This window comes from Heloderma suspectum, chromosome 5 (assembly GCF_057233095.1).
Source record: "Heloderma suspectum isolate Gila_16-S chromosome 5, 16-S_ref, whole genome shotgun sequence".
Lineage (NCBI taxonomy): Eukaryota > Metazoa > Chordata > Lepidosauria > Squamata > Helodermatidae > Heloderma > Heloderma suspectum.
This window is the reverse complement of record NC_139462.1, coordinates 157,948,869-157,972,924: the sequence shown is the minus strand read 5'-3', so window position 1 is coordinate 157,972,924 and position 24,056 is coordinate 157,948,869. Positions and strand designations below refer to the sequence as shown.

Genomic DNA, 24,056 nt, shown 5'->3' with positions numbered 1-24,056 from the left:
ATTCATTGCATCCGTGATGCTATCTAGCCATCTCATCCTCTGCCGTCCCCTTCTCCTTTTGCCTTCAGTCTTTCCCAGCATCAGGGTCTTTTCCAGGGAGTTTTCTCTTCGCATTAGGTGGCCAAAATATTGGAGCTTCAGCTTCATTATCTGTCCTTCCAATGAGCACTCAGGGTTGATTTCCTTTAGGATGGACTGATTTGACCTCCTTGCAGTCCAGGGGACTCGTAAGAGTCTTCTCCAGCACCACAGTTCGAAAGCATCAATTCTTCGGCGCTCAGCCTTCCTTATAGTCCAGCTCTCACAGCCATACATTACTACTGGGAAAGCCATAGCTTTGATTAGACGGACCTTTGTCGGCAAGGTGATGTCTCTGCTTCTTACTATGCTGTCTAGGTTGGCCATAGCTTTCCTCCCAAGGAGCAAGCGTCTTTTAATTTCATGGCTACAGTCACCGTCTGCGGTGATCTTGGAACCCAAGAAAGTAAAATCTGTCACTGCTTCCATTTCTTCCCCTTCTATATGCCAGGAAGTGATGGGGCCAGATGCCATGATCTTAGTTTTTTTAATGTTGAGTTTCAAACCAGCTTTTGCACTCTCCTCTTTCACCCTCAACAAGAGGCTCTTTAGATCCTCTTCGCTTTCTGCCATTAGGGTGGTATCGTCTGCATATCGGAGGTTGTTGATAATTCTCCCAGCAATCTTAATTCCGACCTCTGATTCATCCAACCCCGCATTTCTCATGATGTACTCTGCATATAAGTTAAATAAGCAGGGTGACAATATGCAGCCTTGTCGTACTCCTTTCCCAATTTTGAACCAATCGGTTGTTCCATGTCTGGTTCTTACTGTTGCTTCTTGACCCTTGTACAGGTTTCTCAGGAGACAGGTAAGGTGGTCTGGTACTCCCATCACTTTAAGGATTTGCCACAGTTTGTTGTGATCCACACAATCAAAGGCTTTAGCGTAGTCAATGAAGCAGAAATAGACGTTTTTCTGGAATTCTCTTGCTTTCTCCGTGATGCAGCGAATGTTGGCGATTTGATCTCTAGTTCCTCTGCCTCTTCTAAACCCAGCTTGTACTTCCGGTAGTTCTCGGTTCGCATACTGCTGAAGCCTAGCTTGTAGGATTTTGAGCATCACCTTGCTGGCATGTGAAATGAGCGCAATTGTGCGGTAGTTTGAACACTCTTTGGCGTTGCCCTTCTTTGGAATTGGAATGTAAACTGACCTTTTCCAGTCTTGTGGCCACTGTTGAGTGTTCCAGATTTGTTGGCATATTGAATGCAGCACTTTAACAGCATCATCTTTTAGGATTTTAAATAGCTCGGCTGGAATACTGTCATCTCCGCTAGCTTTGTTGTTACTAATGCTTCCTAAGGCCCACTTGACTTCACTCTCTAGGATGTCCGGCTCAAGTTCAGTGACCGCACTATCATGGCTATCAGGAACATTCAGATCTTTCCTGTATAGTTCTTCTGTGTATTCTTGCCACCTCTTCTTAATCTCATCTGCTTCTGTTAGGTCCCTGCCTTCTTTGTCCTTTATCATGCCCGTCTTTGCACAAAACATTCCCTTGAGATCTCCAATTTTCTTGAAGAGATCTCTAGTCTTTCCCATTCTGTTGTTTTCCTCGATTTCTTTGCATTGTTCATTTAAGAAGGCCTTCTTGTCTCTCCTTGCTATTCTCTGGAACTCTGCATTCAGTTGGGTATATCTTCCCCTTTCTCCCTTGCTTTTCGCTTCCCTTCTTTCCTCAGCTACTTGTAAAGCCTCATCAGACAGCCACTTGGCTTTCTTGCATTTCTTTTTCTTTGGGATGGATTTCATTGCTGCCTCCTGAACAATGTTACGGACCTCCGTCCATAGTTCCTCAGGCACTCTGTCTATCAGGTCTAATCCCTGAAATCTATTCCTCACCTCCACTGTATATTCATCAGGGATATGATTTAGGTCATACCTGAACGGTTTAGTGGTTTTCCCGACGTTCTTCAATTTAAGCCGAAATTTTGCAAGAAGCAGCTCATGATCTGAGCCACAGTCAGCTCCAGGTCTTGTTTTTACTGACTGTATGGAGCTTCTCCATCTTTGGCTGCAAAGGACATAATCAATCTGATTTTGATATTGACCATCTGGTGATGTCCATGTGTAGAGTCGCCTCTTGTGCTGTTGGAAAAGAGTGTTTGCTATGATCAGCATGTTCTCTTGGCAAAACTCTATTAGCTTTTGTCCTGCTTCATTTTGTACACCAAGGCCATGCCTGCCTGTTATCCCGGTGATTTCTTGATTTCCTACTTTAGCATTCCAATCCCCTATGATGAAGAGGACATCTTTTTTTGGTGTTAGTTCTAGAAGGTGTTGTAGGTCTTCATAGAACCGATCAACCTCAGCTTCTTCGGCCTCAGTGGTTGGGGCATAGACTTGAATTACTGTGATGTTGAATGGTTTGCCTTGGATTCGTACTGAGATCATTCTATCATTTTTAAGATTGTACCCCAGTACTGCTTTTCCCACCCTTTTGTTGACTATGAGTGCTACTCCATTTCTTCTAAGGGATTCTTGCCCACAATAGTAGATATGATAGTCACCTGAATTAAATTCGCCCATGCCTGTCCATTTTAGTTCGCTGATTCCCAAGATGTCGATGTTCAATCTTGCCATCTCATGTTTGACCACCTCCAGCTTACCTTGATTCATTGATCTGACATTCCAGGTTCCTAAACAATATTGTTCTTTACAGCATCGGATTTTCTTTTCACCACCAGACACATCCACAGCTGAGTGTCCTTTCGGCTTTGGCCCAGCCGCTTCACTCTTTCTGGCGCTACTTGGAAATACCCTCTGCTCTTCCCCAGTAGCATATTGGACACCTTCCGACCTGAGGGGCTCATCTTCCGGCGTCATCTCTTTTAGCCTTGTGATACATTCCATGAGGTTTTCTTGGCAAGAATACTGGAGTGGGTTGCCATTTCCTTCTCCAGTGGACCACATTTTGTCAGAACTCTCTGCCATGACCTGTCCGTCTTGGGTGGCCCTTCACGGCATAGCTTATGGCTTCATTGAGTTACGCAAGCCCCTTCGCCACAACAAGGCAGTAATCCATGAAGGGGGATACAGAGTTTAGCGCTATGTGAATGAAATCAGAAGCATCCACTTCCTGGTTTAAACTAACTCCAATTTGTTGTTGCATCCGACAAAGACAAAATGTGGTTAATTTAAACAATTTATTGAAACAAGCCAAGATCAAAGCACAGTCTCTGATCCTGGTTAGTTTCAGTAAACCAACTGCAGTTCCTGGTTTGGACATAATGGCCTGATTCGCATATAATGACCCTAGAGTATGGGTTGAGTATGGGTTGTCATTGAATCATGGGCTATCGTTATGTACAAACCTTTCACTATGGTTTAACTATGGGTTGTTAACCGTGAATAACCCAGGAAAAGAACCCATGGTTTGTTGTTAGGTTGTGAACTCTGGGTTGTTTATGGTTAACAATCCATGAACAACCCATGGTTAAACCATAGCGCAGGGTTTGCACATAACAACGACCCATGATTCAACGACAACCCATGCTCCAGGTTGTCATTACGTGCGAACCAGATCAATAACAAACTGTAGTTAGTTTAAACCCAGAAGCAAATGCTTCCTATCTCCTCCTCATGGCAATGAAGTGGGGAGGAAGTGGGAAGCGCATACTATTTATAGGCTGCCCTATAGCAGAAGTTCTCTGGGTCGCACCAGATTAAAACAAGAACAAGTTAAAATAATTGCAGTTACAATAAAATGTGGCAAATAAAACACTATAGGGTGAAAAGGATCACTTTAAAAACAGAGAGCAGGGGAGCACAACTCCCCAGCATTAAATAAATTAAAAGCACAAAGAGGAATAAAAATTTAGATATATATCAAAAAACACAAAAGTGAGAAATGAAAAAGTTGTAATAGCAGAAACTCAAGACAACTACTTTAAATCTCATTAGAATTGCTGATCTCTGCTAAGCTTTTCCAGGAAAGCATATGTTCTTGCTCCCTCATGTTTACGAAAATGATCCATTGCAATTGCTACCGTATATCTTATAAACAATAGGATATATCTTGTATAAACAATAGCTGCTGGTTACCTCAGACAATCTCTGCAAGTTCTTGGAAAATTTTGTGGTACATCACACCAGCCAAGAAAATAATGCCTCCAAGTAATTAAAAACTAATCCAGCGTGAAAGGTAAAACCTGCCTGTTCACTATGGCAAGTAAAGTAGCAAGGACCAAGGGATAGCCAGGCCTCTGCACTAAATCACCACTGCAGGCAGGGCTGGGGCTGGGTGAACCTGCCATTCCAGCCCTGCTCATGCTGGAGTGAAGTGTGATATAGGCTGCCTGGGCCTTGTGACTGCTACCTGCCCACTTTCGCTTCGAAGCAGGCCAGGTGACGAGTGCAGGCCTGGCCATGTGAGATCAGGCTCCACTGTCCTCGCCAGGAGGCTGGCCAGCCACCCTTTCCTGCGTCTGTGCATTTGCCCTACAGCACAGATGCAGGACCCCTGGACCAGGAGCCACCTCCACCCTTGGGGGGTTGCCCACATGGCCACCCCCCTTCTCCTTGCCTCACCCTCTTTCCCCTGACTGCCAATTGTTTGGCAGCTTCCCAGCTTTATTTTATTTATTCTCCCCCATTCTAAAATGCCTAGGCCTAGTTACTCGCACTAAGAGCTTTAAGCTCAAGCGTGCTGGTATTTTGGCCCTGCCGCTTTTCCCTTTAGCCCTGCCCATCACTTGAGCCCCCAAGAGCTTCTCTGCGGTGGAATTTGGCCCTCAAGCTGAAACAGGTTCAACTGCCCTGCACTGCAGTGAGTACGTAAGGAGGGAGCCCCCTTCCCATGCTCCGCCTGCCTCTCCTTTAGTATGCTCTGAGCTCTGCTGCCTGCTTGGGAAGTCTCTCCAGGTGCCCCTGCCCAGGGCCTTCCAGCTGTAAGACCAGAGGTTCAGAAAAGACGTTTGTATCAGCAGCGGGCCCAGGCAACGGCGAGTGAGCCTGGAGGAGGACGGGAGAGAGGAGCGCTCTAGCGGAGCATGGGCACACACTGCCCCAGTCCCCACTTCCGTCACCATCATCGTGGTCAGGCAGCCAGCATGGCTAACAACCACCATGAAAGCCAGCGGCCTGCCGAGGGCAGTTTTCTCAAGGCCCTCCCAAAGCCTGGAGCCAGGCCTTCCCGTTCGTATGTTTAGTTGCCGCTGTGCAGCAGAGCATAGGGGCTGACTGTAAGGTAGCTGCTGCTACACCCTTCATAGTAGCATAGGCAGCCTGTGGACCTAGGAGTAGGAGCAGGAAATATAAGGCCTCACTGGGGTGATTGAGGCATTTCCTACAGCCGGCACTGACACTCTGTGACAACTCACCTGCAAGCCTGTGTTTTGGGGGAAAGATCTCAGTAAGCCAGGTGGGGCCAAAATGGCCATATCTTGCCTGCTGGTGACCTAGGGCGATGCAGTGTTTAGGAGAGATTTCTGGATGAGTCTAGACTGAATTAAAATCCCAGTATTCGGAATTACATTCATGGTTTGCATTCAATGTCACTAGGGATATGTACTATAAACTTTGCAATTTGTAACCATTTTTGTTGTATTCCAGCTCCAGAAACTGAAACGATCACTTTCTTTCAAGACTAAAAGTTTGCGGAGTAAAAGCGCAGACAACTTCTTCCAACGGACAAACAGTGACATGAAGTTGCAAGTAGACTTGCTGTCGGAAATCAGCCCCAGAACTGGCCAGCTCCCAAACCCCGAAAGTCAGACCTCCACTCCAACCAAAGTCCATCCCCAACAGGAAGGCAGCAAGACTCACATTTTCCAGGAGCACATCTTCAAAAAACCCACTTTCTGTGACATCTGCAACCACATGATTGTTGGTAAGAATGATCTTGCTTCTTACTGGACACGTTTCATCAACATTAAAGTACAGTGGCCTTTTCTGCAGATTTGAGAAAGTTGTAGCCCAAAGGAACTTCCGCTGATTCTTTGCTGATTTTTTTGAATGTGCCCTCAAAACCTCTAGGCAAAACAATCTCAGACCCGGCCCTACCATTAGGCAGAGTGAGGTAGCTGCCTCAGCAGATGCTGAGAGGCAGGGAGCATTGGCTAGGTGATGGAGGACAGAGCTGTGTATACCATGCAGCTTGCCCTATACCCCCTAAGCTGTGGTGGTGGGCGCTGTCCCATCTCTAGTGTTGAAGTAAGATTCAGTTTCCTGTCCAGTCAGATTCTGTACATGAAATGGGGAGATGTCCTTTGGCTCAGACAGCAAAATGTGTTGGGCTAACCCTGCTAGATCTGGAACTGGAACAATGGAGTGTTTATAACATTCCTGTGAGGAAAATTAAAATGGTGTGTGTTGACTTCATTAGGAATATATATGAGGCTGGATCTAGAGGCTACATATGGAAGTGCACTGCACACAGGTAGCAGCATTATTCAGCCCTGCCCCGTTCCAGCTGCAGCCCCAATGCTGCCTGACTAGCCATTCCCAACTTGGGGCACATAGGGGACAGCCTGTGAAGCAGCAGAAGGAGCTTTGATGGTGGGGTGGGGGTGGGAGGACAGGAGTCAATGAAGCCAATGGTGCACGTGTGCTAGTGATCACACATGCCGGCAAAATATTTTGCATCCTGAATCCTTTCCATAAGTGCTGCCAATCAAAATGCGTAAGAGCTTTCAGCTTTGGGTGCTGCACAAGCTGTGTTTGTTTTTAAAGGAGAGATCTGGGTCTTCAGGCTACTGAATTCTCCATGCAAAGAAATGTAGCCAGCCATAATCACAGAGATGGCTGACAGCCCTCCCATGTGTCGCTCGGTTCACACAGATCTTTCTTTATATTGTCATGTGCCCACGTATCTAATAACAGGAAGAGCTGCATGTGTTGTAAACCCACCCTTTGTTTCAGATCAAACTAAGGGGTTTCTTGGGGGTTTGCCAAGTATCTTTACTGTCTAACCAAATAAGAGATCAATGCAGTGAGAATGCTATATTTATGTTTATATATATACACACACATACACAGAGTGGCCCAAAAGTAGGTATACAGTATAGTTTATTTGCATTTTATTACATTGTTTATTACATTTACATTTGTTTAACACTGTTTAATCTCATAAGTGCTCGAAATGTATTCCATTACATGACGTTTATTACATTTACATTTACACTCACTCTTCCCAACATTCTCTCCCCCTCCTATCAACATTCTAAACAACTGTATACCTACTTTTGGGCCACCTGGTATATATATTCTTGCACTAGATATTCAGGCTATCATTATGATCCCTTGAACAGATTCAGGGAATCCATAAAGCCTACAAATTGCTTGATAATAAAATTCCATGAAGAAGCCAAAAATTCCTGTTGTACTGCTTCATGGAGTAGACTCTGGGTAACTCAGGCAGGCAGTTCTTTCTCTCTCTTCCCCAGAATTTGGAACAGCTAAATTAAAAAGAAACATTATGGATGGTGAGGCAGGCAGGCGGCAAGATTCTACAAGAAGATACTATTTAAGAGCCAGTCTGGAGCAAAATTGCAAAACCAACATCACAACAAAACATGGAGTTATTATTTTGAGGAACTCCAGCACCTGTTTTCCTTTTTTCTTCTAGTGGCGTCTTCAGTTATATGTGTACAGTTTTGCACTAAAGAAAACAACATACCAGTGCTTTACACTGCAAAGCAAAACATCTATTTTTAAAAAAATTCTTGCTGGTCCTAAAGTCCATTTCCTGTAGTGACTCAAATGGAAAAAATCTTAGTTTTCCACACATTTTTTGCATACTATGTCTCATCGTCTGTGTCAATTACAAGGATCCATAAAAAGATTAACTCAAAATAATTAAGTTCAGCATGAACATAAATCTGTTCAAAAGACGAACGGATTGAATGGGAAATCATAAGAGAGAGCCTGTTTCTCTTACATGGATGTTCTCTTGACAGTACTTAGCTAGGAGAGTGATCACTCATTTTAAGTTTTGCAGTGTAAACAATTCCAATTTCATTTAGTTTTAAGAAGTACGGATTAGTTTTATTTCTCAAAATACAACTGGAAAACTATCAGAGATGGATAACCATTTTTTGAACAATCTTGCAAGAGTCCTTAAGTGTGAAAATTTCTCACTGTTGAGAACTCAAACCCTACTTCTAGTCTTACTGTATCTTCTGCCTGCATCAACTGTTGGTTTCAAAGGTAGACATCCTTGCAGATAATCACATCTATACAGGCAATTGTTGCATGCAGGTATCTAAGTATTGGGATACTAATATTCGAGGAGGTATATGAGACACTTCTAAACCAGAGTGGCAAGGTGCAAAAGAGGAGAGGACTCCTGAACCTTGTGAGGAAGCTTTGTTCACCCCTGCAAGTTCCACATTTCCATCTTCTATACAGCAATTAAAGATATAAGAGCTACATCCTACTTTGAATCTTGTTACTCTGAATGATTCCTAAATTCACACATGCAGAGAAATGTCATTAAAACAAAGCAACTGCTCTTCCTGAGCTCCCTTGTTTCAGATCAGGTTGGGACTATGCAGGTGTAGTCATCCCCATCAATAGTGTAGTGATTAATCTGGAAGTGCAGGTGTTAATCATGGCAGTCCCCATAGCCACACCCCCAAAGAACGTCCAAACAAACCAGTTCTAGCAGTTTTCATATGTCCCAGGAGCAGGATGTTTGTAAAGCTAATAGGTCTTTATTGCCCATTCAAGACCAAGCCACCCCAAAAAAATTTTGCATTACAACAGGGAACAATATACTGTTGCTTGGAAAATTCATTTCCCCCCAGCAACTGTGAGGATATGCAGCTGAGCACAGCAGGGGACCGGAGATTGGGTGGGGGGCAGATGACATCAGCTTTCCTGCTAATAAAAAAGTGCCAGAACCACATCCCTGTGAGCCCTGGCTCCGATCACCAAGGGTGCAGTGAACATAAGAAGAGCTATGCTGGATCAAACCAAACATCCTCAAGTCCAGCATTCTGTTCACACTGTGGCCAGCCAGCTGCCTGTGGGAAACCGACAAGTAGGACATGAGTGCAACAGCACCCTCCCACTCGTGTTCTCCAACAACTGGTATACATAGGCATACTGCCTCTCATACTGGAGATAGCACATAGCCACAATGACTAGTAGCCATTGATAGCTTTTAAAGCCATCCAGATTGGTGGGCATCGCTACATCTTGTGGTAGTGAATTCCGTAGTGTAATTATGCACTGTGTGAAGAAGTCCTGACCCTCCCACCAATCCCCATATGCTATTAAAGGGGATTCACCATTCATGGAAGATAGCATAGGATTGATGGTTACTGGTCATGGTTACTGGAGGCTATATACTATCTCCAGGATCAGCGGCAGCATGCCTCTGAATACTAGTTGCTGGGGACTGCCAGTGAGAGAGGATGATTACATTCATGCCCTGCTTGTGGCCTTCCTCTTGGACCCTCTGGTTGGCCACTGTGGGAACAGAATGCTGGATCAGATGTTCCCCTTCCTCTTTGGAAAGTTTGCCAGAGGCTAAAGAGAGGGCTCACCACAGGAGCCTGGGAACTTGCTGACAAAAGAAAACCTAGATTCTCACATCATGGGTGCAGAGTGGCAAGCATGCATACCCACAAGAGCTGGGTGGAGAAGAGTCAAGAAACAACGAGTCTTCCACCCAGGGTAGGAAGATGCCATCTGCCTCAGGAACTCTCCTTTGCTGGACTGTTAACCTCTCCCCCAGCAAGGGACCAGCATCCCTGAGCGAGGAGCTGCCCCACTATTTGATAATTAACTTAGTGCTTAAGGGTGAAACCCTTCTTAGAAATCCATCCTTTCATATCCTGTGGCTGCAGCACGCTGTGTTGAATCTCACTGCTGGGTAGCAGAAAGTACAGATGTTGCTTATTGCTGTCCATGTTTTCACTGACACAGAATGTGCTACGTTGGGTCTAAGATTAGTTATGATCCCTCTCTGTCCTTGCAGCCAAATTATGCCTTCACTTGCACACACCTGTGACTTTAGTGGATGTATGCAAGAGCCAACCACTCATCCAAGGACATCATTTGGTTTGCCATTAGAAATCCATCCAGTGCCAAGCTGTACTGAGCATTTAACTATATGTTATCATCTGGGAGACATTTAGCAGCTACTAAGAAAGGGGAAGGGAAAGGAGAATCTGTATTTCAAGGCTAAGTGACTAACTTGTCTTTTTTTTTTTTTTTTTTAGCCTTCCTCCTTTAAAAAAAGGGGGGGAATTGTGGGATTGGGTGTCCAGGTGGAATGCCTGTACTTGCACATGATACTATCTGTGGTGGAGGGAAGGAGGTGTGCCCACCCCTTTAACATGCAGTGGGAGTGTACCCGCTCCACTCAGCAGCCTGGTAAATGTATGAACTAGGCCTGTGTTATGCGAGGGGATAAAAAGACATATGCTCTATTTTGACTTGTTGATTTCTGAAAAGGTCATCTGGAGTCCCAGAACAAGATTGGTAATGGTAGATTAACTACCCCATAGGTATTAACCACTATTACAAACTAGGAAAATGCCTAGCATAATGACATGTGAGAAAGAAGGGAGAATGCTTCCTCTAAGATGGTTCGAGCTGCCTGCAAAAAGGTTTTGAGAGGGTTGATATTTTAAAATTTGTAAATTGTAAATAACTGTTTCCCGATTAATTTGGAACACTTTTTTAATCAGTCAAAAGCATTTTAATCAGTTAACCTAGCTACTTAACTCCAGATTGCAGTAGGATCACCATGCACCCTACTGTACAGAGGACAGTCCTCTATTTGAAGAGCTGTCCACAACAAGCCCAGTTTAAAGGGAAAAGTCTTGGAGTTGCCCATCAACAGTTAGCACCCAGACAGGAGAATGAGCAGCACACAAGTCATCTGGTCTCGGTCTTTCCCATATGGTGAGGTGCATTGTATTTATATTTAAATTACAGTAATTATTTGTAATGCTGTATCTACACATAAATGTGCACATGTTAATTTAGGGCACAATCCTATGCATGCTTAGGATGGCTAGCTGGGGAATGCTGGAAGTTGTAAGACTTTTTTCTGTCTAAGCATGCACAAGATTGCACCCTTATATGTAAATCTGTGTCCTCTTTTGTTCCCTTGTGGCCACCCTACATTGCAGGCCTAATTTCAATGGGGCTTAAGTGCAAGCAATTCTGCTGCCTTAGGCTGAAGACACTAACTGCAGTCCTAGAAGTTATATGAAGTTTCTCTTCTAACTATTGGAACCTGTTGTGCTTATGATCTTTTTGCTTGCAGAATCTATACAGGGCTTTGTGTACTCCAATTTACAAAACAAAAACAAATTCTGTACGTAGACATTTCAAATTCTGCCTCAAGAAGAGCCAAATTCAGCAACCTGTACTTAACAACCAAGTGAATGTATGTAATGTATTGCTATTGGCATATTTTATTCTGCAGTTCTATTAACTTAGGTTTCAGTAGTCATGGGTGAGGTCAGGAAACTTCACAGGGGATTGACATCCTGTGTGGATGTTTGGCTTCTTCGATATTAACAAGTGTTGTCCACACACTTTCACGCATATCATCTTTGCCATAAGGGCTAGAAACTTGCTTTTTTTAAAGAAAGCAGAGATTTTAAGGAAGGCGAATTCTGCCACAGAATTCTTCAGTGCTTCTGCTCTCTCATGGTGTGTGTGTCTGTGCATGTGAATACATATACACAAAGCCCCAGCTGTGTGTCTTCTGCCTTCTTTAGTATGTGGAAGACAGTGCACATACAATTTCAAATGCAGAACTACTGTTGTAGGCAAGCTAGCAAGTTAACTATGACTTAAACAAGTGTCCTCAGTCATGCTGCAACAGAAGGAAAACAGTATAAAATTAATTGTGGGAAACTATTCACTTATTTTAGTTGCTTTTTTTTTAAGAACACTCTCCTGAAAAGAAAGCTGACTACTAATGCTTCATTTTTTAACTTTGTTTCCAAAGGAAGCTATGTCCCTGGGAAATAAGTTCTAATTTTAATCTTGTTCCTAGCATTCCTACATGCAGTAACAGATTCAGCTGTTTCCACTGGGGATTTTTTTAAAAAATCCACCAAAGCCTAGAAGCCACATTCTGAATGGTAGCTAATGATAATAGAATGGGGGGAAATGTCTTGCTCTAACATGTTAGCAGTTCTCTTCCAGCTGCTGCCGCTAATATGTTAGTTTTTGCAACCTGGTATTATTACACAGGACCAGCTCCAGAGCTGAGAGGACCCTCAGCAGGGTGCTGACCAACAGGCCCCAGCAGTCGCAGTTGCAGCCGCCATCTTAGTTTTCCCAAAATGCACTGCCCTGGAAATTCTGTTATTCCATGGCATTGTGTATCAGAAAACATGGCAGCTGTGCTGTTTTTTACCCATAGTGCCTTGGAGCAGAAGCCCCAGAAAGCACCTCTACTGTTGGTGGGTGGCAGCAGGCAGCACCATCGGCATTTGCCCCACAGCTGCCTGGGAATGCTGGGTAATGATGCTGTGTCTGTTGTTACAGTTTATGATTTAGTGAATGGGTAGTGTCAGTGTTGACCTGCCTATGATGCTTTATACTAAGTACAATTGTTTTAATTGTTGGGAGGACCCCAGCATCACTTTGTGTGTGAATCTACACATACCTCCTTACCTCCTCTTTCCCCTGCTCTCCCCCTAGCGTACATTTCTCCTAAGTGTACTTCAGCAAGGTCTTCCTGGCAAAAGCTTGTGCCACAGTAAATGTGCTAGTCCTTCAAAGGGCCACAGGCTCCGTCAGTTTTGCTAGAACAGACCGAGACATGGCTACTCTTACGAGGTCTTGCTTTGACTTTCTCTTCCTTCTAAGACGCTTGTAAGCTTTCTTATGGTCGCAAATGTCTTATCAAAAGAGTCCAGCTGCACTTTTAAAATTAACTCAAATGATTTTATTGAAAGAGCATGAGCTTTCTTGATTTCTGCAACACAGCCACCTTGGGCTATTTCTTTACACACTGTCTTAGTGGCATAATAGCCCTTCTATTTCTAGTAAGTTTTTGCCTTAAAAGCTCTGTTGCAGCCACATCTATCTTTTAGAACTCTTCCTATCTTCCTTCCACACTGGGTTAACAGAAGCACAGAAACTGTTCAGAGTAACTTATCTGAAACCCATCATCTGGATCATACTATTCTTCTTTGCTCACCCAGAATTCCAAAAGATTTGCCTTCAGCTGTTGTGTCCGCTGTAATGGACATGGAGTGCCACTTGCAATTTTGGCTCTGAAAACATTGGCTAATTGTCTCACAAACACTACAAACAGATATGCTGCCTTTTTTTACTAAGTGAAGTAGCCGCTACCAGATAGAGCTCAAGGACAATGACAGGCAATAGCAGTCGATATACAGTCTCATGCAACAGCAAAAAATATTATTTTATTATTATTCTATTAGCAGCAGCAGCATCCAAGGAACCCTGGGCAGAAGTAAAATAGCCACTGTTCTATGAGTGAAACACAGCACATAGTTAACTTACAGAATTTGCTACCACAAGTTGTGGTAACGGCCATGGGCTTAAAAGGCTTTAAAGGGGGGTTGTTGTTGTTCAGTCGTAAGTCGTCTCTGACTTTTCGTGACCCCATGGACCATAGCACGCCAGGCCTTCCTGTCCTCCACTCTCTCCCGGAGTGTGCTCAAGTTCATTTAAAGGGGGGTTAGATATAGGATAATGGAGGTTATCAGGGACTATTTGTCATAATGGCTATATGCTCCCTTGGGTCCTTGGGTTCTGGGGAAGAACAGCAGCAGAGGGCTATTGCCCTCAAGCCCTGCTTTTCAGCTTCCCTGAGGCATCTGGTTGGCAACTAGTGGAGGATGAGGGAAGGGGTGTTTTGGTGGGCGGGGAGGGGAGGAGACTGGAGAGGCCAAGACATGAGCGATCCTGAGGCCTCTCCAGCCTCCTTCCCTCCACCTCCGAGGCACTTTCTCTAGATGGGCAAAAAAGCCCCTCTAGCGAAAATGCAGAGTGAGAGGACGGGGAGGTGAAGCTCGCCTCCACCGCTCCTCCAGCCCTGCGTAGGATGACCGTAAGCCTCTAAGTTCGGAGACTTAGGATCATCACAATAGGATTGTGGCCTAACGCTATAAAAAAAAAGAACATTAAGAGCAGTAAAACTACATATTTCAGAAAGCTAAATTAGAAAGATGTGGTTTTGCACCCTTTCTAAAAGCCAAGGGAGTGGAGGCAATTGTAGTTCTTGAGGAAGGGCATTCCGCAGTTAGGGAGTGACACAGGACAAGAGAAAGCCCTTTCACGCATCTCCAACAAAGAGGGCTTCTCCTGCAAATCTTAATAACTGGGCAAGTTTATAATGGGACAAGGCTTAGCTAGCTAGGTCCCAAGCCATTTTGGTTCAAGCCAACACCTTGAATTGAGCGCTAAAAGCAATTGGCAACCAGGAATGATCTCTTTTGATCAAACCCTCATACTACATCATCATCATTGCTCTATTTGTTGGCATTTGTACCCTTCTACATGGCTGTGTAGTGTCAACAGAACAGCTTACAATGTAGCATAAAAGCAACAATGACATTTTATTGTGGTTTTTAGTGTTACCAGCTACCAAATAAAATTGCAGTCATAAAAAAGGAGAGCAGCAGCTATGACATTACAGCTACAGATCTAGGAACCCCAAGACTCATAGCGGTCAGCCTTATATAGCCCATTTCAGGTGTTCGTATCTTTATGTCAGCAATCCTTAACACTACCCTTTAAGATATTGGCTACTAGTCATGATGGCTTTATGCTGCCTCCAGTATCAGAGGCGGTACTCCTATGCATACCATTTATTTATTTATTTATTTATTCATTCATTCATTCATTTCATTTCTATGCCACCCAAGCTCTCTAGGCAGTTCACAACCATTAAAATTATAAAATACAACACGATAAAATGCAATATAAAAGTTTAAAACTGCAGTATAAAATAAAAACCAAAATCAAACCTAGCAGCAGTGCAGAAGTTTAAAATACAGTAACAGATTTAGAACAGAAACTGAAAGACTAAAATGACTGGGAAAATAAGAAGGTCTTCACCTGGCGCTGAAAAGAGAAAAACGTAGGTGCCCGGCGAGCCTCTCTGGGAAGCTCATTCCACAACCGAGGTGCCACAACAGAAAAGGCCCTCTTCTTAGCCGCTACCCACCTCCCTTCCTTTGCTGGGGAACACGAGCGGGAAGGTGCCGTTGCGCTCATGTCATACTTGTGGGTTTCCCACAGGCAGCTGGTTAGCTGCTGTGAACAGTATCCAATCGTCCCGCTGCATCTCTGCTAGTTCTGTTGCACAAACAGGACCCACTGCTAGTGCAACAGGAACTAGCACTTCCTAAAGCAACCCCAGAAATGAGCAGGAAGTCTTGTTTCTGGAATGGGGTTGGTCAACAGAGCTCCCTTCTGTGAGCTCTGCTGACCTGCCCCTTGTTTCAGAAACCACTAGCTTCCCGTTGTGCTACCGGTAGGTTCCACTAGCGTGCAAGCAGCGCAGGATACTGCCCTGTGTGAAAAGAATGCTGGATGAGGTGGACCCCTGGTCTGATCCAGCATGGCTCTTCTTATGTTCTTATGATAAGATGACTGCATTGTCATTCCCAGACAGCAGAAGAGGTACTGATGCTGACTGGATCATCACTTGCCTAAAGCGGCCTTTCCCAACTGATGCCCTCAAGATGTATTGAACTAAAACTCCCACCATCCCCAGCCATTTGCAGTGGCTTCTGGGGATCTTGGGTATTGTAGTCCAACACATCTGGAGGGCTCCAGGTTGGGGAAGGCTGTCCTAAGGGCACCGAATGAGTTCCTTGCAGAGTGGAGGTTTGAACTGGGGCCTCACGCTCCCCACGTGACACCTTCCCAGCAGCTAAGCCATATTCGACGGCACTTACAAAATGTCATATTTGACTTTAATCAGAACACCAGTGAGGAATGAAACTATATATAGCGGTTTCCTTTGGTGCTCTGCTTTTCCTCAGTGAAACTGCACTAAAATGTGGCAGGGTTTTGAACACTGAAAGGCAGTCTGCCTTCTTATGAATAGGGGTAAAATGACCATTCCCTGTTTATATGTGCATCATGTATAGTATTTAAGGTACATATTGAATACGAAATGATTGTGATCAGCCTAAGTTAATACTTAGATATTATTGGCACCCCCCAAAAAAGCAATTGTTTGCTCTAAGAAAGCCAGAGTAGCAATTGAGCCACCTGAATTACCTCCATACTGTGTAATTTTGCTTCTAGGTCTAATGTGACCCTGCAGACTGTTGAACTGATAGGACTTCTACTTCAGGCTGATTAAGGGTATTGCTTGCTTGAGTCACTGCACTGGCCCTCTCAGCTGTGCTTTAAGTTTGATTTAGTGGGACTGCCACTGAAAGTGCTACACAGCAGGCTGCAAACCACCTGTCCCTTTATTTAGGAGGGAGAGAAGAATTTGCCTGGAAAAGGGCAAGGCTTTTATCTTCATAATATATAAGGGACATGCTTGCCAGCGTCACAGGAAGTTTGATGTCCAGTCCTCTTCCTTGCTTGCTCCAGGTAAAAACAGGGTTTCTTCAAGAGAGATTTAGGACCTTCCTGTATGATCCCAAGAGCATTGGGATGCTCTTGTAAGTTTCAATTACAAGTGTGCCATATCCCGTATTGCACATGACAGATGAAGGTAAGATGCCTTACCACAGGGGAGACAAGTCATAGGCAGCCTTACTGAAATGTCCAGCTGTTTTGTTTTGTTTTGTTTTGTTTTGTTTTAATCTGCTTAGATGTGATTTCCTGTGCAAGAGAAAGAGAAGCACATACCCTCCAAAGAATCTTTTCTTTAAAAATCATTCATATATATATATATATATACACACACACACACACACACACACACACACCTAAATGAAAAGCTTACAAAGTAGTGTGGCATTGTTGCAGGAGGAGCAAATAGAATATTCCCCATTTATTTAAAATGTATTCTAAATTAACTATATTTTTTACTGACTTATTAGTATGGCTCATTTTATTTATTTGCATACATGCTTGTTTATCTGGAGTTCTAATATATACATTGAAGAATAAATAGTATTAAAAAATGTCATTTCCCACATTTGGGCAGTATTTATTCAAGGGGAACATACAGCATCCAAAGAATCAGACTGACAAATTGGCCTGGTTCAGATGTGACACTAAACTATGGTTTAGCCTTGGGCTTGTGCCCTCCCCTCTCCCCCTCTGGTATGGCCGTAGGGTGGAGATCAGAAGGTTTTGCTTCCCTTTTCACTTAACTACAATGTCGGAACCGTAACCATAAGGCTTGAAGTTAGCTTGTTTCAGTAAACCATAGTTAAAGACTAAGCACAGTTTGTCTGGAATAGCACATAATGCAAAACTGTGGTTAGTTAGAAACAGAAGTGAAAGCTTTGACTCTCTTCCTCACCAGAGGGAGGGCTGACAAACCCAAAGTTCCTTCGTACAACACTATACCATAGCATAGTGTTATGTTCAAATGCAGCCATTTGTGTATGTGTATGTATGGCAATTGAGACTATTATCCTTCTCAGAATCTTTACACATAGGAGTGACTCTCCAGGACTCACCATTTAAAAGCGAGGTGAGAATTGAGGAGCAACCCTCAGGCTGCAATTTGGTATCCCCCCTAAGGGTCATTCAGAAGCATAGCTCTTTACTAACCAACACAATCTCTGTTAGACACTCGGGGCCAAACTAAATGTTCTCCTAATCATGCATAGTGTAGCTATGCATGATAATTTTATTTAGTCTTGTGTAAGCATTTGTAGCCCCGATTCAGATCAGGACCATGGCTGGCAGGGGTGGGGGGTTAAACCTTCCCCCCACCTGTTTTTTTCCCTGAAATTCCAACAGCCACCACCATGTGTGGGGGCCAGGTGGAGGGAGAGTTTAAAAAAATGGGGAAATGGCTCCAGTGGATACTTTTTTCTCTTTTTTTACAACCACTTCCTTGAATTTGGGGGGAAATGGGGGGGAGATTTAAACCCCCACTTGGGAGCACCATGATCTTGATCTGAATCAGGGCTGCATGCACTTACACAGGAGTAAGTTAAACAATCACGCTTACTGTAGCTATGTTATGCATGATTAGGAGAACGTTTAGTTTGGCCTTCAGACAGTAGGTCTGTCGTATAAGCTGAGTGTATGCCCAGATAATATTGTAAATATTTTCAGATCAAGACTTTGGCTTGAATCCAGAAAGGCACTTATGATGCTCCAACATCAGTGGGGCCCATCAAATAAATAAGGATATATGCCACAAACAGGGTTTGTGTGAAAGCTGGAAGAAAACTGCATCACCTGCAGGGAGGTAAGGGGGGGGGGGACAGGCTTCTCCCCCTTCCCCTGTGTGCTCCCTTTTCATGGAAAGGGTACTCACTCCCACCTGCACTTTATAGTGAACAGGACAGAAACACAGACACCTGACCTGCCATGTCTAGTTTGGCCTTTAGGGACTACGTTGTGGTGGGGTGGCAGGGAGAAGGAGAGGGACCCTACCTACCTACCAACCAACCACTCCTGACACTGGGTGGTCCAGATGCCACTCACAAGGACTCCATGGAGAGGCATCACTGCCCCGCCCCCCTCCATCCTGAAGGCAACTCCATGGTTGTAGGGAGAAGGGCAATCTCTCCCTCTCTCTCTCTCTCTCTCTCTCTCTCTCTCTCTCTCTCTCTCTCTCCCTCTCACACACACACACACACACACAGAGAGAGAGAGAGAGAGAGCTAGCAGGCTGATTCAGTACTGATTCAGTATTGAGGAAAAGGGAAGAAGGCAACGGACAGCATTATTCCACTTTCCTCACCCTAAAAACAGCCTCTGGGCTTGAAGCCCTGGGTTCCTCTGTTCCTGACCCCTTTCCTCTGGATTCAGAAGCCATGTTTGTTCTAAGGGGAGAGGGGGCAGCTGTATGTTTGGAAGTGGAAGGCAGAAGGGGAAAGGACTGGAGCACTCTGTGCCTTTCCTCCTCTGCCCATCAACCACGTTAAGCTTTTAGCTAGTATCCTAATATTAACCATTGCCCCACATTGTAATCAATAGGCACAATCCAGTCACAGTGGATTGTGTGACTAAATCCAATTCAAATAAATAGGACTCGGCTTAGAGGCAAGCAAAACTCATTCCAATACTATCAGTGAGATGTAGAGCACAATCCCAAGCATTTACTCCTAATCAGTTGCAGAACTGCGTAAAGCCCTTTGTTGGGTGGACAGATAAGCGCGTGACATGGGGCTGGATCTTCTGTCAACGGCAGAGCTCTGCTTACAGAAGGTGCCTCAGCCCAATTTTCAGGGATCCCCCCTTGCCCCCAGCACCACAGCTCACCCTATTCAACAGGGTCCCCCAACCTGGTGTGTAGCATTTTCAGGGGGCTGGGGGGGCTGCTACAGAGAGGAAGGGTGGGGGTGCCCGCTTCCACCAGCCCAGTTGCATGTGCCTAAATTTATATTTTATATTTGACTTTGTGTCTTACCACAGTGTAAATTTTGCCTTTATAAAACATCCCTTATGGAAGGTCAGGGCCTTTCAAATCAAACACAAATATGAACTCCTTTGCTGAGTTTTTAAAGAATTTCCTTTCAGGATCAGAATATAAAATTGCTCCAAGGTGGCTGTTAGCACACAGAAGCACTTCTGTACACATGCACAGACATATCGAATCCAGTGCAGGGCAGTAATTTTAATTTGAAAACACTTGAATTCAGAATTGGATTTGGGTCATATGATGTGATGAACTCACATCAGCCTAGTTCTTACTGAAAGAAGTCTTGAAGGTTTTTAAAAAATATATATTGAAAGGTCTATATACATTTTTAAGAATTATTTATTAATTATATTTTAATCTGAGTAATAAACATATTCACTGGGCAGATAAAATAAATTTATAAAATGTATGGCATGATATGCTATCCAGTAAAACTGTCATTATTCAAACCTCAATTGTTCTAAAAACTTTACTAAGATTCTGCTAGTAGTTAGCATTCCAGAAAGTCTCAGAATTCAGTTACAAAGGATCTGTGAGTTAAGGCTTGAGGTACATTGACAGTGCTTTGCCTGCTCTCCTCTGACATCATACCAAAAATCCTGCCAAGAGCAGAACATCAGTGTCAACAGAATCATGTCCAGGAACAAAACAAGTTGTCACGCTTATTAATCAGTCTCTTGTTTGGTGTAGCCTCTCTTTGGAGGAACACCTCCAAAATGTTCAGCCCCTGGTTCAGTTTTTAAGACTCCCATAACATTAAGTTACAAATCATTCACACACACACACACATGACACAAAAACTGCTCGCCCTCATCCAACTGAACATGCATATCCCCAGGTGGAAGAGGACCCATGTGTGCAATCATCTCCTGCTCAGAGGGCCCAAGGCCAGCCCTACCATTAGGCAGAGTGAGGCAGTTGCCTCAGGTGGCAGATGCTGAGTGGTGTGGAGGGGACAGCAGCAGCAGCAGCCCCCTAGCCATTTCCCATTGGAGATGTATGTTCCTGCACCCCCTAAGCTAGTCTGTTGCCCTCAGGTGCTGTCCCATAAGCAATGTTGAAGTAAGATTCAGCTGCCTATCCAGTCGGCCTCTGTAGGTAGAATGCGGGGGGCATCACATTGTCATTTGCCTCAGAACAACAAAATGTTCCACTTTTGAACCATCCTGGAGCTCCTTTGTAAATGCTACACATTCTCCAATCAGCTCTTCAGAAGGGCAGTGGAGGGCTGGAATCAGTTCCATCCCCTCTCTCCATTCCATGCCAAACAGCTGATTGGTAAGATGGTAGATTGTTTTGAAAGGGCTCCATGCACGTGGGCGGTGTGGCCATAGCATAGTTGTAAGTGCACTGATGTTTTCTTGTTGCTCTTGTCATTGGTTGCTTTCACCATAGGTTCTAAAATCCTGCCATCCTGTGGATTTAGTTTGATCATAAGGTGCACATGAATGCTTCTACCTATTTCTGGGGCTTCCCTTTTTATTTCAATTTTTCCTTCACTCTGTCTTGGCAGCCACTCCTGAAGGTTCACCCAGATTTTGCAGAGCAGCTTGTCCCGTGACATAAGGGGGTGTAATTAGAAGGAAGTAGTTAAGAAGCCCTGCCATATATCTGGAGCTCCCCACACATACATTTAGATCAAGTAGCTCACTGACAGACTCATCTTGAGTCAATGAGTTGGATCCAGGATCTGCTTTCTGCTAACCGAAGGGCTCCACTCCACTCATGGAAGGTGCTTCCACCTGATTTTGGTGTTCTTCCCATTCAGCAGGGTCCCCTGATTGTGTAGGACTGGAGAGGCTGCCACAGGGGGAAGGGGAAGAGGAAGTCCACTTCCACCAGCCCAGTTGCACATGCCTAAACCTGGATCTAATCCCTCTATACTGAAGAAAGTGGCTCTTAGGGTTAGGCAGCTGGGAACTAGCCTCAAGGCTGATCTGACTATATAAGCAATTTGGGGGGCAAAGGGAATATTTCTAGGGGCACCAGTGAAGCAATGTACAATCTGATAGGTGTGGCCCTATGATCTCTTGCAGTGTCACAGAGAATGCTGGGGCGCATCTTTTAGATCATGCAGTGCAGCAGCTTCAGGCAGCCAAATAACTTAAGCCAGCTCTCTGAATAGCTTCTTGTGTCAGCTCTGGTCCCAGCGCTGCGGTATTTTTCCTCCCAGTCCACGAGCAGGACAACTTTGCCAGGCTGCAAAGGGACATGCCTAGACCCTCGTGCAAGTTCCAAAAGTCCATTGGCGCAGCTCTGGATCCTCACCGATAGTGAAAACCTGGATTGAGGGGTTATGGCAGAAAGGAGAAAATCAGAATTTCTAGAAGTATTTCCGCCAACTAGGAAGAAATGGATGGTTCCACTTTTGAAAAATGCCCTCAAACAGGCTTTAATGAATGGGAGAAAACATGGACATTTCTAAAATGCGCATAGTTGATGCATACATTTGGAAAAAATACGCACACATTTACATGCAAAAAGAAAAAAAAAAGCTCGCAGCCTGATATGGACACGAGTTGGAATGAGCTTTGAGGTGGAATTCAGAGAGCCATGTTTTGCCAATTTGCACATCCCTATTAGCAACATTCGTTTGGTTTAGAGAATGACGATCAGAAATCAAGGACTTGTTTTCAAGTGCTTTCATTTAGTTTGGACATATATAGCACATGAGGTGGTAAACCTGTTTCTGGATTATACTACTGTAAATTACAAGCTCAGAGATTCTGTGGATGAATGCTTTCATATGGAGGAAGCACGGGGGGAACCCCTCACTTAGCAAACAAGTATGTCAGGAAGAAGGCTAGGCTCGGACCTTTGTCCCTAACACACTAGGTTTTTTTTATGCAGGGAATTTTGTTTTGTATGGAAGACCATTCAGCCATGGGTGAATTCCCCCACCTGTAATAAGACACAGTCCAGACACAGGTGTACCACTTCACCTGAGGTTTCTGAGAACTAGGCCTCAAAACAAAGGTGAACTTAATCTAAGGGTCACACTGTGCATTTGCTTAATACATAGCATGCTGCTACCTATGGTTTTTTCCTAAATTACAGGCACGGGTGAGGGGGACTATTGGGACCGCCCCACATGTGGAAGGGAGGCTTATCTCCCTTCGGAATGACACCCCACCCACCCCAATGCAGCTACGAGCCTTCGAAAGTTCCCATTGGTGCCAATGGGAGCTTTTATTCTCAGGCTCCTAGCCATGCCATTTGTGGGTATAATAAATTAATGAATGCTGGAGATTACAGGGGGAGGAAGTGATTTTTGTACAGTTCATAGATGGAGAGGGAAGAAATAAGCCTCCCCCTCCAGACATGGGATGGTCCCAGCAACAGTCCCCCCCCCCCATGCATGTAATTAATTAGGAAAAAATCAGAGACATCACTGCGTGCTGCACAATAAGAATAATGTGTCGTTTGGCCCTCAGCCACCTAACAATTAAAAATGTTTTTATTTTGTAATTAATCTTCCATCCTCCCTTAAGTAATCTCTCCTTGTGTTGTATAACATTGCTCTGTCACATGATGAAATCAACAGCTGGCTGTTATGAGCTATAATGAACTCTTTTCATGCCCGGACATTTGGAATGTGGGAGGAAGGAAGGTGTTTTAAAGTGCATGGTGTTTGCATGGTGTTAAGAGCACAGCACAGACTTCAAGGCAGGTGCTAGAACTGTCAAAATAGTGTTCCCTCCTTTGGGGAAAGGGGGTTAAGCTGAGATATTTCAACTGCAAAATTCTGTTTTATTTCAGGAGGGGTGTGTGTATTAGTGTGTTTGTGCGTGTGTGTGCGTGTGTGTGTGTGTGTTGGGAGTTAGTTGATCATCCCTTTTTGACTGCCCTCCCATTGACCGATTCTCATGAAACGCACTTAATTGGAAAGCTCTTGACATGCAGATTCTATGAATAACAACGGTTTTCATTGTAATTCGAAGTCAGGAGTTTATTTATGTCCATAAAGTTGCAGGGGGGGGGGGAATTAGGCTATATTCTATAACAATGTACTATAAAGTTTTATTTTTAATATCAAAAAAGTCAAGTATAATTAAACAAACATAATTAATTGCAAATTGGAGCAAAATGAAATATGAACACAAAAAAAGTCTCTGTACACCTTTACAAACACAGGCACAGGCCAAAGTACAATGATATGCCAATAACATACAGCCTGTAAATAAATCCTGACGAGATTAAGAGACACCTACAGTTAAAAGTAACCCAGTCAAAGTTTAGTTATTGCTCAGAAAGGAAGCTTCTAGCTGTTAAATTTAACAAAATAGCAGTTATATATTCCACGCATTACTAACATGCCTAGATGTCAAATGCTTACTGGTAACAATAATTGGCAGGCGAACCACGAGTCTAAGCACACCTCACACCACCATGCTAATTCTACCCCTCCAGCCCCTAGAGTAGAAGCTTTGCATCCCGATCTGGATGCTGTCATGCCTGCCTTGGCAAGCCTGAATATGCAGGCGACCCATCGGCCTTTTGACGACCG

At 44.2% G+C, this 24,056-nt stretch overlaps 1 protein-coding gene across 3 annotated transcripts in view; it reads left to right on the top strand.

Moving 5' to 3' along the window:
- STAC (SH3 and cysteine rich domain) overlaps positions 1–24,056 on the top strand; it is a 105,202-nt gene that overhangs the window by 38,114 nt on the left and 43,032 nt on the right. For 2 of the 3 annotated variants that reach the window (XM_084860409.1, XM_084860407.1), the window contains one exon: positions 5,632–5,908. In XM_084860409.1, the coding sequence (XP_084716535.1) occupies positions 5,632–5,908 (277 nt within the window). Of the gene's footprint in view, positions 1–4,813; positions 4,851–5,631; positions 5,909–24,056 lie in introns of those variants that run through there. The other variant, XM_084860410.1, reaches the window with a different exon arrangement.